Source organism: Sorex araneus, chromosome 2 (assembly GCF_027595985.1).
Source record: "Sorex araneus isolate mSorAra2 chromosome 2, mSorAra2.pri, whole genome shotgun sequence".
NCBI classification, from domain to species: Eukaryota; Metazoa; Chordata; class Mammalia; order Eulipotyphla; family Soricidae; genus Sorex; species Sorex araneus.
Window position 1 is genome coordinate 221,364,018 of NC_073303.1, and position 12,044 is coordinate 221,376,061.

The 12,044-nt window shown below is 33.9% G+C and overlaps 1 protein-coding gene across 1 annotated transcript; it reads left to right on the forward strand.

The window, feature by feature from the left end:
- The first annotated feature begins 6,350 nt into the window (after nucleotides 1-6,350).
- On the forward strand, nucleotides 6,351-7,286 carry LOC129401949 (olfactory receptor 6C2-like). The gene has a single exon (XM_055125440.1). It carries the CDS (start codon nucleotides 6,351-6,353, stop codon nucleotides 7,284-7,286), a length of 936 nt encoding a protein of 311 aa, XP_054981415.1.
- Nucleotides 7,287-12,044: the final 4,758 nt, after the last annotated feature.

Here is a 12,044-nt window from a genome sequence, read left to right on the forward strand (position 1 = left end):
AACCTTGCATAATTTTTCATTTCAGAAATTACCCTAGCATCTGCAGTTTATTTCCCTTCCCTAAAGTATTATGTTTTGTAGAAACTTAAGATGCAAGTCCATATTTATCATCATAGTGAATCAACTGTCATGTGTGTATTATTTTTCACACTTTAAAAATATTCCTACCAAAAAAACACCAGCTGAAATACAAAAAGAGACACAGAATTAGTGAAAAGAATTGAAATATCAAAAATAAGCCCACATGTTCATCACTGCTTTATCTAGGACTATCTAAGACTATACACTTGCGATAGAAAAACTTTTTCACAAATGAAGATTGGAAAATAAAACGGTGACCAGTGAACCAATAAAACTTTTGAAATAGCTAAAAACTTATATCCTCTAGAAACCAAGGAGTACTTACTATGATATCACTTCATGGAATTGTGTCAAACATGACTATGAAATTTCAATCAAATTGCATTGATTGAAATAAATTTTTTTAAAGCTAACAAATTATTGATAAGAACTATATTACAATGAAGCACCTTTGAAAATGAAAATAAAAGCAGGATGGAAAAGCAATTTATTCAGTGGGAGAAGATGAGTGTGTAGTATTGTTTGATAAGGGGTTACTCTCCAAAGAATAGAACAATGCAACTTACCAACAACAACAATCTACTTAAAAATAGAAAGACAACTTGAACAGACACTTCTTATAAGATGCTTTGCTCATCAGCTAAAGTCATAAGTAATTTAAGTAAGTCATTAGAAAATGAGAAGCAGAGAATTAGCTATATTTAATACATTTTGTGTCCTTTTACTAAAAATTACTATGCTATAAAATTATCTTAAGCGATGGAATAAGTTATAATCAATAATATCATTGATAAATCAGTCTAACTTCCACAATAACCACTTTTATCCCCATTTTTAATTCTCAATTGAAAAATAATTACTTATGCACATGACTATAGTTCATATTCTTTTTTAATATGAAAAAGAATATTGTTGGATTTAGTCTATTATGAATGTACTAGCAGTTCATATTCTAGTCTATCTTATAATAAAAGACATGCAAGACATCAATAATTTATAAAAAGACATTTTATATTACCATTATATAGCAAATGCTTTTGCATCTATCTCCTTAATGGGAATTGTGCTATGTAAGAGTTTGCATGGGCTGGAGCTGCAGCATAGTGGGTAGGGTGCTTGCCTTGCATGCAGCCAACCCGGGTTTGATTCCTCCGCCCATCTTGGAGAGTCAGCAAGCTACAGAGAGTATCTACCCTGCACGAAAAGCCTGGCAAGCTACCCATGGCATATTCGATAAGCCAATAACTAGTAACAACAAGTCTCACAATGGAGCCATTACTGGTGCCCGCTCGAGCAAATCTATGAGCAATGGGATGACAGTAAGGAATTTGCATAGTAAAATACATATAAATATGCAAGCGAATCTTATTGTGTGTATTTATTTAAATGCAGCTTGAAATACAGTATATAAGAATGCATAAGAACATAAGAATAGTAAAGTTACTGGCTTAATTTCATTATTTGAACTTTATTTGCTCTAGCATACTTTTGTCCATAAATATACATAGACTAATAGTTACAGTTTTTCTAGCATTCACCTATGCTTACAATGTATACTATGTAATATCGAAAGTTTGATACAAAAGTATATTTATATGTATGGAAAACTCAAAATATATTTTATGTTAGACATACAATACATAGCATTTTAAAGCATATTCTTTCCTTTTGAAAACTTAGATGGATTCTTTTCAGACTTTTGGTGGGGTTGGAGTGAGGTCTGCACCTGGAGGTGCTCACAGCTTATCCCTGGTTCAGAGATCACACCTGATGGTGCTTCATGCATCATCTGGGTTTCCAGGGCTAGAAACTGGGAAAGACCACTTCCAAGGCAAACATACTTCCTACTTTAATGTCTCACTCGATTATCTGACTTTAAGAATCTCCAGAATTGTGTCCTTATGTTAGGACATCTAAGGCCTTGGTAAGAAATTAGTCAAATTATTATTTTTGTCCCCAAAGATATGGCTCCCAATGACACCTCTATTGGGCTTTGCCTAAATTCAGTTTATTAGTCTTGTTTGCCCAGTTCTATTAGTTTCATTATTTTATTTTGAATCTTGGCCAAACGGACTCTTAGTTTATCCACAGAGAGTTCAATACATTCATAAGACTGTGGTCAGAGAAGGTTCATCTTACTTCATTGTAGAAAATACATTGTCCAGCAACATCAGAATATACTGTTTCTGATTTATTTAAGAACAAATTACATTTGGCAAGGATTTAAAAGAAACATTTTTGAGGGGCAGTGAGTTGCCAGAAATTCTTTTCCAGGTGTAACGTGAAACAGAATCTTCAGAATAACTTCAGAATAACTTCAGAATCTTCAGAATAACATCTATTGGAAAATATGATGATACCTTGCAAAATGATGTGGCAATATTTAAAACTCCATGCGAGGGAAACTTATGAATACAATGGAGCTAAAAGGATTATATGTTGAATTAAATGTAGTATTTTCTGACATAATTGTAAGTATGCTTGTGTTTTATTATCTGTACATTTTAGACATTCTATTTCTTGGTCCGAATTACATATTAGATTTTCATATTTAAGAAGAAAATAAAAATAAAGCATTACATCATCACAAAATACAGTAATTATTGTTCATTCTAGAAAATTAGTAAAGATGTTGCAGATGCATAAAACATATTTATGAAGTACATTACGAGAAATTTGTTAGTTCCTTATTACTCTGTTTTGCTTTAATAGTTCCATATACAAAAGTGGTCTGTTTCACAATGCAATTTTCATGAATCACAATTAATTTATATCATAGTCACCTCTAGTATATTAAAATACAAATGTTAATAGAAATGCAGTAAGTAGAATGTGAACATGAATTCTTTTACTTTATCAGTATCCAGTAATATCTGGATATTACAAAGGGGAAGTATGATTGATGAAAAGACTGTAAATGATGAATCTAGGACATCATTTAAAATCCAGAGTACATAAGTATTTCTTCAATTTGCTTAAGTGGTCCAATTCCAACATGATTCTAATTAAAAAGCTCCTGATTGTTAGATGGACAGTTTTCTCCAATTTTAGAATAAGCAATCATTTCAATAGATTCTGCTTTTGGATCAACAGTAAATGTTATTTGTTAAAAAAAAAAACAGAAACAATTTCCTCATATCAAAATTGTAGGAGCCCTGGTCATAGTTACTTAATTAATAACAGACACCCAGAATTTGTAGTCCTCAAAATTTACCTAATTGTTGGGAAATGCAAAAAAGTAAATTCACTCATCTCATTGGTCTTTGCTTAGTGTTTGGTTTCATTTGTCTACATTTTAGAGTGATTTTACAGAGAAAACGGGAAGAGATGAGGGAGCCAAAGAAAGATAGAAATTAAAAATTGATGAGTTGAGGTTTTAACCAACTCTAGGCCAATAATTCTGTGTATATCAACCAGTCAAACTTGAAGAGTTTTACAAAACAGTTGTTGAGGAAGCTGACAAAAGTTAAACTAAGATTTAAGTTTTAGATATTTTAGAAATCCAAGTGATTACATTTATGTTTTCTGGAAAAAGTTTATAAGAAAGCAGTGTGTAGGTTTGTGAGCATGCCTGTGACACATTAACTGCTCAATGCTGCATATTTCTATTATAGATTAGATTCTATAATAGATTTATATATTAAAATATAATCACAGAATGCAGTGGGAAATGTTCTCCTGTTTGATATCTAGTTCCAACTTGACAGAGAAATAATGGTCCCCATAGAGTATAAGTGGAGACATTATTTCAAAGTGAAAGTGCAGCAAGAAGTATTTCCCTCAAGAAATTCAAAAAAGGTCCATTGTGTGGAGGTCTCCATATAGATGTATTCTAATTCTCTACAAATTTTGAAGAAAAGGAAAATTCTCTAATATTTTACAGATTTTTTATATGTTTAAGAAGCTAGATTTTTTTCTGCTTTATTCTGTCTAAACCTATGAAAGGGTAATAAATTCTAGAAAATCAATTTTACTATTGTTCTGTAAATTTGGCACCATGGTAGTAGAAGTTGGTAAAGGGCTACCATGGCAGAGTCTCTTTTGGAAACAGTAAACTCGACAAAACATTCTTCAAATCCCTTATCTTCTAAGAAAGACATTCCTTCATGCCTTTGAGAATGGAAACTTTGTTCTTAGCTATCAACTTTGTCCAAACATTATGTGCAACTGTTGAAAATATTTCATTAATCTCACTGTGCCACTGGAAAAGCAAGCTTAAGTATTAACTTTCATCTCTTCACCAAGATTGCTTCTGTAAAACTAATTAAGTCTAGATGTCAGATTCAGCAAGGCTTTTAGGAATTTTTGTAGACAGAAAGCAAGTCAGTAATAAACAACCCAAATACACTTTTCTCAGTGATATGATGGCAGAATTAATCATAGCTGGGACTATGAAAAGATTATTATATTTTTAGTCAACTAAAGGGGGACATGAAGACATACTGAACATTCAATATGATTTTGCTGTATTCCAGTATGATATAGACACCCAATGTGCACATGCATACATGTAGACAGAGAGATACACACTCACACACACAAACTTATATGTAATAGCCAGTCAAGTTTCTGTTTTTTCCTTTGCCTATTTTATGTCTATTTGTCGATTTTTTAAAGCAGCTACACCAAGCAGTACTACACCAAGTTCATGTATTGCTCATGAGATCACAAGGTTTCATGTCCTAATGAGAATCATCTGCCTGAAAAGCAAGTGCATTGTGCTATCTCTTGGGCCTCATGATCAAGTCCTGATAAGATCACTAACAACCTCTTGAATATGGTTTTGTACTAAATTTCAAAAGGAGTTACTCAGATTTGTAGAGTTACAAAAATTCCAATTTTGGGACAAAACAAGTATTTCTGGGATAGGACCCAACAGGGTGTTGCCATAACTTCAAAGCTGTGTATTAAAGATACTTTACTATTGTTGATCAACTTATGGCCACCATCACATAAGTTTATTTGCCTGTGCTTCTAATTGTGTATATTAACTCATAAACGATGTCTGAGATAGCAGAAGCCAGAGATAAGGTGATGCTGTACTAGCAAATAACCTACCAGACTCTTGCTTGGGGCTATTCAGCACACTCTATTGTTTGGTCAGTCACTGTGGTGTCAAATTCTTTGTGACTCACTTTGCTGGATGGGAATAAAATAAATGTACCAGTTTGACGGGTTCCAAGACTAGAATTGTTTCCGTAGACCACTAAAGATTAGTTATAGTAGAACGGAATCTTCAAAAAATATTTTTATTGGAAGAAATATCCTTATGTGATAAAATTTTTGCAGGAAAGAAAAAATCTTCAAATATTTTTGAAATCTTGGCAAGTGAACAAGAATAAGATTGACAGACTGGTATGGAACATTTTTTGGTAGAAAGTAGATATTATTGGCTTTTATGTTATTTCTCCGACAGAAAATTATTTTATCTGAATAAATTCATTATATAATAGCACTGTCCTCCCATTGCTTTTCGATTTGCTCAAGCAGGCACCAATAATTTCTCCTTTGTGAGAATTGTTACTGTTTTTGACATATCGAATATGCCACGGGGAGCTTTCCTGGGTTTCCATGGGGGTGAGATACTCTCAGTAGCTTGCTGGGTGCTCTGAGAGGAGCAGAGGAATTGAACCCGGATCGGCTGCTTGCAAGGCAAATGTGCTACTCACTGTGCTATTGCTCTAACCATATTATAAAGTACATAAAGTTTTAAATAAAGTTTTAAAATGTGGGAAATGGTTTCAATACATTAAGTTATATTATTGATTAATAAATTTTCAATTTTAAAATAATTCTAATTTTCAAAATTTCAAATACCAGGCTGTTTCTAATGATTTAATAATGTGAATTTCACCTTAACAAATATTTTACTGAGAAATATTTGCAAAGGAATTATTACAGTGGGAGCCTCAGAGGTTATATTGGTTTTAAAAATGAATAAAACAAAGAAATAAAATAAATGTTAGATATTTGATGAAGATCTCAATTAAGTATACAATATACATTCCAGAGCAATACTTACATGTTGCCCATGGAAGTGGTACTCCTAATTAAATTTGTACCAGTATTTAAAAATATAAGATTATTATCCCACTCAGTGACATTGAAAGATTCAAAAAGAATATTTGAAAATAGTCCTCAAAAAGTGAAGGAAGATGTACATTACTTTAAATTTTCTAATCAAAATCGATCCAAAAAGAATGGTATTTCCTCCTCTTTCCCTCATTACCTCTCAGATTTACACATACTTGAGATGTCACAAGCCAGGAATGAGAAATCACACAGCCATAACCACTTTCATCCTTCTCGGATTGACAGATGACCCACAACTGCAGATTCCACTTTTCATATTTCTACTAATCACCTACATGCTGAGCATTACTGGAAACCTGGTCATCCTTGTCATCACATTAGTGGATGCTCGCCTAAAAACTGCTATGTACTATTTTCTGCAAAACTTTTCCATCTTGGAGATTTTATTCACTTCTGTTGCTATTCCTAGATTCTTATATAGTATAACAACAGGTGATCAAACAATTACCTATTATGCTTGTGCGTTTCAATTATTTTTTGTATATCAATTTGGTATAACAGAATTTTTCCTCCTGGCCACTATGTCCTATGATCGATATGTTGCCATCTGTAAGCCTCTTCATTACATGACTATTATGAATCCCCGGGTCTGCAGAAGACTTGTCTCCTGCTGCTGGGTGATTACACTGTTGGTCTTAATTCCACTTGTCAGCTTGGTAATGGGACTTGAATTCTGTGATAATAATGCCCTTGACCACTTTTCTTGTGATGCTAATGCTCTTATAGTGATCTCATGCTCAGACACACAGTTTGTAGAGAAGTTGATGATTATCTGTGCTGCAGTGATACTCTTTGCCACTCTCTTGTTTGTGGTTTGGTCCTACACTTGTATCATTCAAACTATTCTTCGATTCCCTTCAGCACAGCAGAGGAATAAGGCATTTTCGACCTGTTCCTCTCACATGATTGTAGTTTCCATAACTTATGGCAGTCTTATTTTTGTCTATGTGAAACCTAGAGCAAAAGATGAGATGAAAATTAATAAGGGGGTTACTTTGTTTGCTACTTCCATATCCCCTGTGATAAACCCATTTATTTATACCCTGAGGAACAAACAAGTAATTCAAGCCTTGAATGATTTATTCAAAAAACTTTTGCTGTCAAGAAATTAGGCATATGTTGCAGAGAAATTGTATGAATAGTTTTTTGTTTTATTTTATTTTTGGTTCTTCAGTCTGTCGACATTGATACCAACTTCGATACAGTTGTTTGTATACTTTGTCATAGCATAACCCAAGATAAAAAAATAAACATCACATGAACAAAAAGTATTTAGGAATCAAATATTTATATATTTGTATACAAGTAGATATATTTTAACTTAAGATTAATATATGTGTAAATAATTATATATCTCGATTTTATCATTTTATCTATCAAAATATAACTAAATATATTTGCATTAATTTCTTTCAGGTATAAAAAGAGGAATCTAGATTTAATCTAGAACTCTAGATTAAACCAACATATAAATGGACATAATTTACTGTATGATGTTGAAAGTTGTGATATGAAATTAATGAATTTAACAGTGTGTTTATGTAAAAGATTTTAGAGAAAATTTTGGAGCACTGTAGCACTGTCATCCCGTTGTTCATTAATTTGCTTGAGCAGGCACCAGTAACGTCTCCATTGTGAGACTTCTTGTTACTGTTTTTGGCATATGGAATATGCCATGGTAGCTTGCCAGACACTGCCATGCAGGTGGGCTATTCTTGTAGCTTCCTGGGTTCCCCAAGTGGGGTGGAGGAATCGACCTGCGTTAGGCCACATACAAGGCAAACTCCCTACCCACTGTGCTATAGCTCCAATCCAGAGAAAATTTTGTGCTATGTGTAAAATAAGACTAAGGCCCTTAGTGCCACCCACGTATTGCTCCTATAGCTCATGAATGGCCATGATCCAAGAGGCACACAAACCAATCTCAGAGCCCAAAGGCTTTTGGCAGAGATGCATCTAGACTGTGCTTCAAACTATGGCGTCATTGCACCCCAGGTGGGGAAAGGTGTTTGTCCTTTCTGCCTACCCCTGCCCCCCCCCCCGGCGGCTTGGTGGATGTCATATTTCAGAGCCTATTGGACAACCAGGTAGAGAATGCAGTGACAAGACACCTGGGGCCTCACGGGATGGTGGTGGAACTGGCCCTTCTCCCCATCCTGACGAGGCCCGGAGTTGCCACCCACAAAGAGCTCCGGACTTATTAGTAAAATATCAGAACTCCAAAATGGCATGGTCACTACTGTGGCCACGCAACATCATATGCTCTTCATAATCATTAATAGAAAACAAATGATCTAATTATGCCTTTTTGGCAGGTTCGATTGTTGGGGAAAATTCCAAATAATAATGGTGGATCTCTTGTCGAAATATTGAATGTAATCAAAGGAGAGAGAGAGAGTGAAGTAAAGATCATCTGCCAGACAGGCAAGGGCAAGTGGGAGGGGGGTATACTGGGGTTGTTGTTGGTGGACAATGTGCACTGGTGAAGGGATGTGTGTTTGCTCATTGTATAATGAAGACAAACTTGGAAGCTTTGTAATTGTTCTCACGGTGATTCAATAAATAAAAAATATTAAAAACAACTAAAACTCTATTAAATAATGTCTGATATATAGATTTTACTTTAAGATTTTCTTAATGGTACTTTTATTGGTATAATCTAAAGTCTAGAGTGCGTCAGAAGAAATATTTCTATTTTTCAAATTTGTGTGCTATACTTACAATTTACTCCTAACTCTGTGTTCAGGGATTACTACTAGCAGGGCTTGGAGAACCATATGGATTCCAGCTATTGAAGTTAAGATAAAATATTTATGGGCACTCTAATGATTATAATTTCTTATAATTATAAAAACTAACATTTTATTTATGCAAGCATTTTGGAAGCATGCTTCTTTTATTTGTGAAGATATATTAAGACTTTCTAGAGGAGTCTTTTCTTAGTAAGACTGTGTATTGCAGTACTTTCATTTTTATTTCTGTGATCACTTCGGTATGAAAATTTTTCTATAAAATTTTTTAAATTAGCTTTATCTAGAGGGGGCTGGAGCGATAACACAGTGGATAGGGCATTTGCCTTGCACAAAACTGACCCATATTCGATTCCCAACATCCTATATGGCCCCCCCCCCCACAGGACTGCTAGGAGTAATTCCTAGTGCATGAGCCAGGAGTAACCCCTGTATATTGCCGGGTGTGACCCAAAATGAAAAAAAATAAAAAAATTAAATTAAATTAAATTAAAATTCAAAAAACTTTATATGGAAATTTTTCAACTGCTTTTGAAGACTCACTATATTTCCAGGTGCTTAATTAAAATTTGTGTACTTTATCCTTTTTATTTTATTGCAATTTCTTTGTCCTAGTCATCTGACAGTATTTGTCTGGTGAGAATAATAATTTCTTTATTGATAATTTCTTCCTATTTTAATTAATCTGAGTTTGTTTGTAGTACTATATAAATTTTAGAGTGATTTCTAGACTAGAGTGAGGTTTACCCTAATTTTAATAAGCTTTAGAATTAGATAATTAGATAATCTAATAAGCTTGTGTCTGAATTTTTGTCTTATATTTGCCCAAATGAAAATACTGATTTTTAAGTTTTCTCTTTCATTATAATCAGCATCTCCGTAAGTCCTATATTTTCCTTCCAAAGGATCTTCGAAAAGATCTATTAAAGAGAACTATAATCTTTTAAGGAATAAAACTTCCTTAGCAGAATACAGTAATATTATAGTTATAAGTATGCCCTTTGTAGTAGCCAGCATTCTCCTCTTTATTTCCTTAAACTAATCAATTATATTATTTAAGTAATTAACATTAAATAATGATTCACAAATTTAAGCTTATCAGTTAACCTATATCCTTTTATTACATATTTTAAAACTAAGATTATTTCAAAAGAAACATTCATTACAACATGCCATCCGACCAAAAGCTTGCTTTCTGCAGACTGGGAACACCAATAAGGACAATTAGAGGCTGCCGCAAAAGCTTTGGTCCCTCTTGGAGAGCTCGGCAAGCTACCGAGGATATCCTGCCTGCACGGCAAAGCCTGGCAAGCTAACTGTGACATATTTGATATGCCGAAAACAGTAACAGTAACAACAATAACGTTCTCTTCCTGTTCCTGGAGCAAGCAGATGCTATTGGGCTATACTGGCATGGGACAGGGATGAATAAAGATGTTACTGGTGCCTGTTCGAGCAATCAATGAACAATGGGATGATAGTGATAGTGATAGTGATAGTGATAGTGATAGTGATAGTGACAGTGATGATTACTTCAAAGACTTGATTAGGGCCAGAGAGACAGAACAGTGGGAAAAGTTCTTTTTGTATCCTTGTAGACAGCTATTCCCAGGTACTGTCCCAGCATTACATACAATCTACAAATCACATCCAGGAGTTAACCCTTAGCACAGATCTGAGTTCACTGTTTCTGCACATCCTCCCCCCAAACAAACAAAAATTTTAATGAAAAATGAACCAATCCAAGATATCCCTAACCCTCTTTCTTTGCTTTCCATAATGTTTTAATTTACTGCTTGGTAAAAACATTATACTACACATTAAACATAAACAATATTGAAATTCTTTTATGTCAGAATAGAGAGGAGATAATAGATTCTTTTCTAAGAAATTATGAGTGCATTCATCCTTGAATGATTTATTCAATGAAAAATCTATCCCATTTGAATTTCTCATATCCGTGTATAGATGTTTGAGTTGTGCCCTAGAAAGTGTTTTTTCCTAAAGATTCATCTGTGTGCACTAGAAAATAATGTATATTGAGATTTTTGATGATGAAGGGTCCTGTAAGTTGGATAATTCCATTCCTTCTAATTTTTGTGTAAGCATTTATATCCTGACTGATATTCTATCTGTTTGATCTTTCTCATGACAAACGTGGGATATTGAAGTCTCCCACTCTTACTGTATTTCCAGTAATATCTTTCTTGGCCTGTGAGCAGAAACAACTTGGCCACCCCTTTATCAAATTCCTGTATGTCAATAAATGTTATGTTTGCCTGACCCACTGGCTAATTACTCTGCTTAGATTGAATGAGAAATAAACCTGTACAAGATTTTTTTGGTCTACCAGCTGTTTGTATGATTTTTTTCTCCTCCTTTCAGTATGAGACTATATTTATCTCAAGTGTTCAGGTGTGTGTGAGAAATAACAAGTAGATGAATTTTGTTTTCTGATCCATCCAGCCGCTGGTGCCATTAGAAGGGAGTGTTGATTTTATCAACTAAACTGACAAATTACTACTGCTCAGGTCTATTGACACAAATGAATGTGTCATCATTCTCTATGCATAATTTGGTTGTTTTACTCTTGGATATTTTGTGGCTCTTTTGGTGGGATATCAGTAGTATCTGTGACAGAGATGGTTATGATGCAGCAACACTCTCTAACTCTTCTATGATAATGTATCTATTTCTCCTTCAAATCTGAATGATATTCTGTTGGGTTACATTGCTTTGTCCTTTCTCCTTTGTCCTTTCTAGGGAGCTTAGGTTTATAGAGTTTCTCCTACCACAGTGCTCCCAAGGCATACCCATTTCCATCAGGCACTTCCAATCCTTCATGTTTATCTTTAACCTCTCCTTTGTGCTCTTCTTCCCCTATCCGTTAATCACTTTTATCCTGAAATCAGACCTTGAAACTTGTAAAGACAAATTTTTTGAGGATTCTGATTTTGTGTATGTATGTGAAACATAGACTTCATGTCTTTTGCATAGTTTATTTTAGAGCAAGTATCTTTATATATAGACAAAGGAAGACAGTTAACTGGGAAGTTAATTGACTACGAATAGTAATTTTTCAGGGACTTCCTTTATATTTTACTTACTTAAGTATCGATT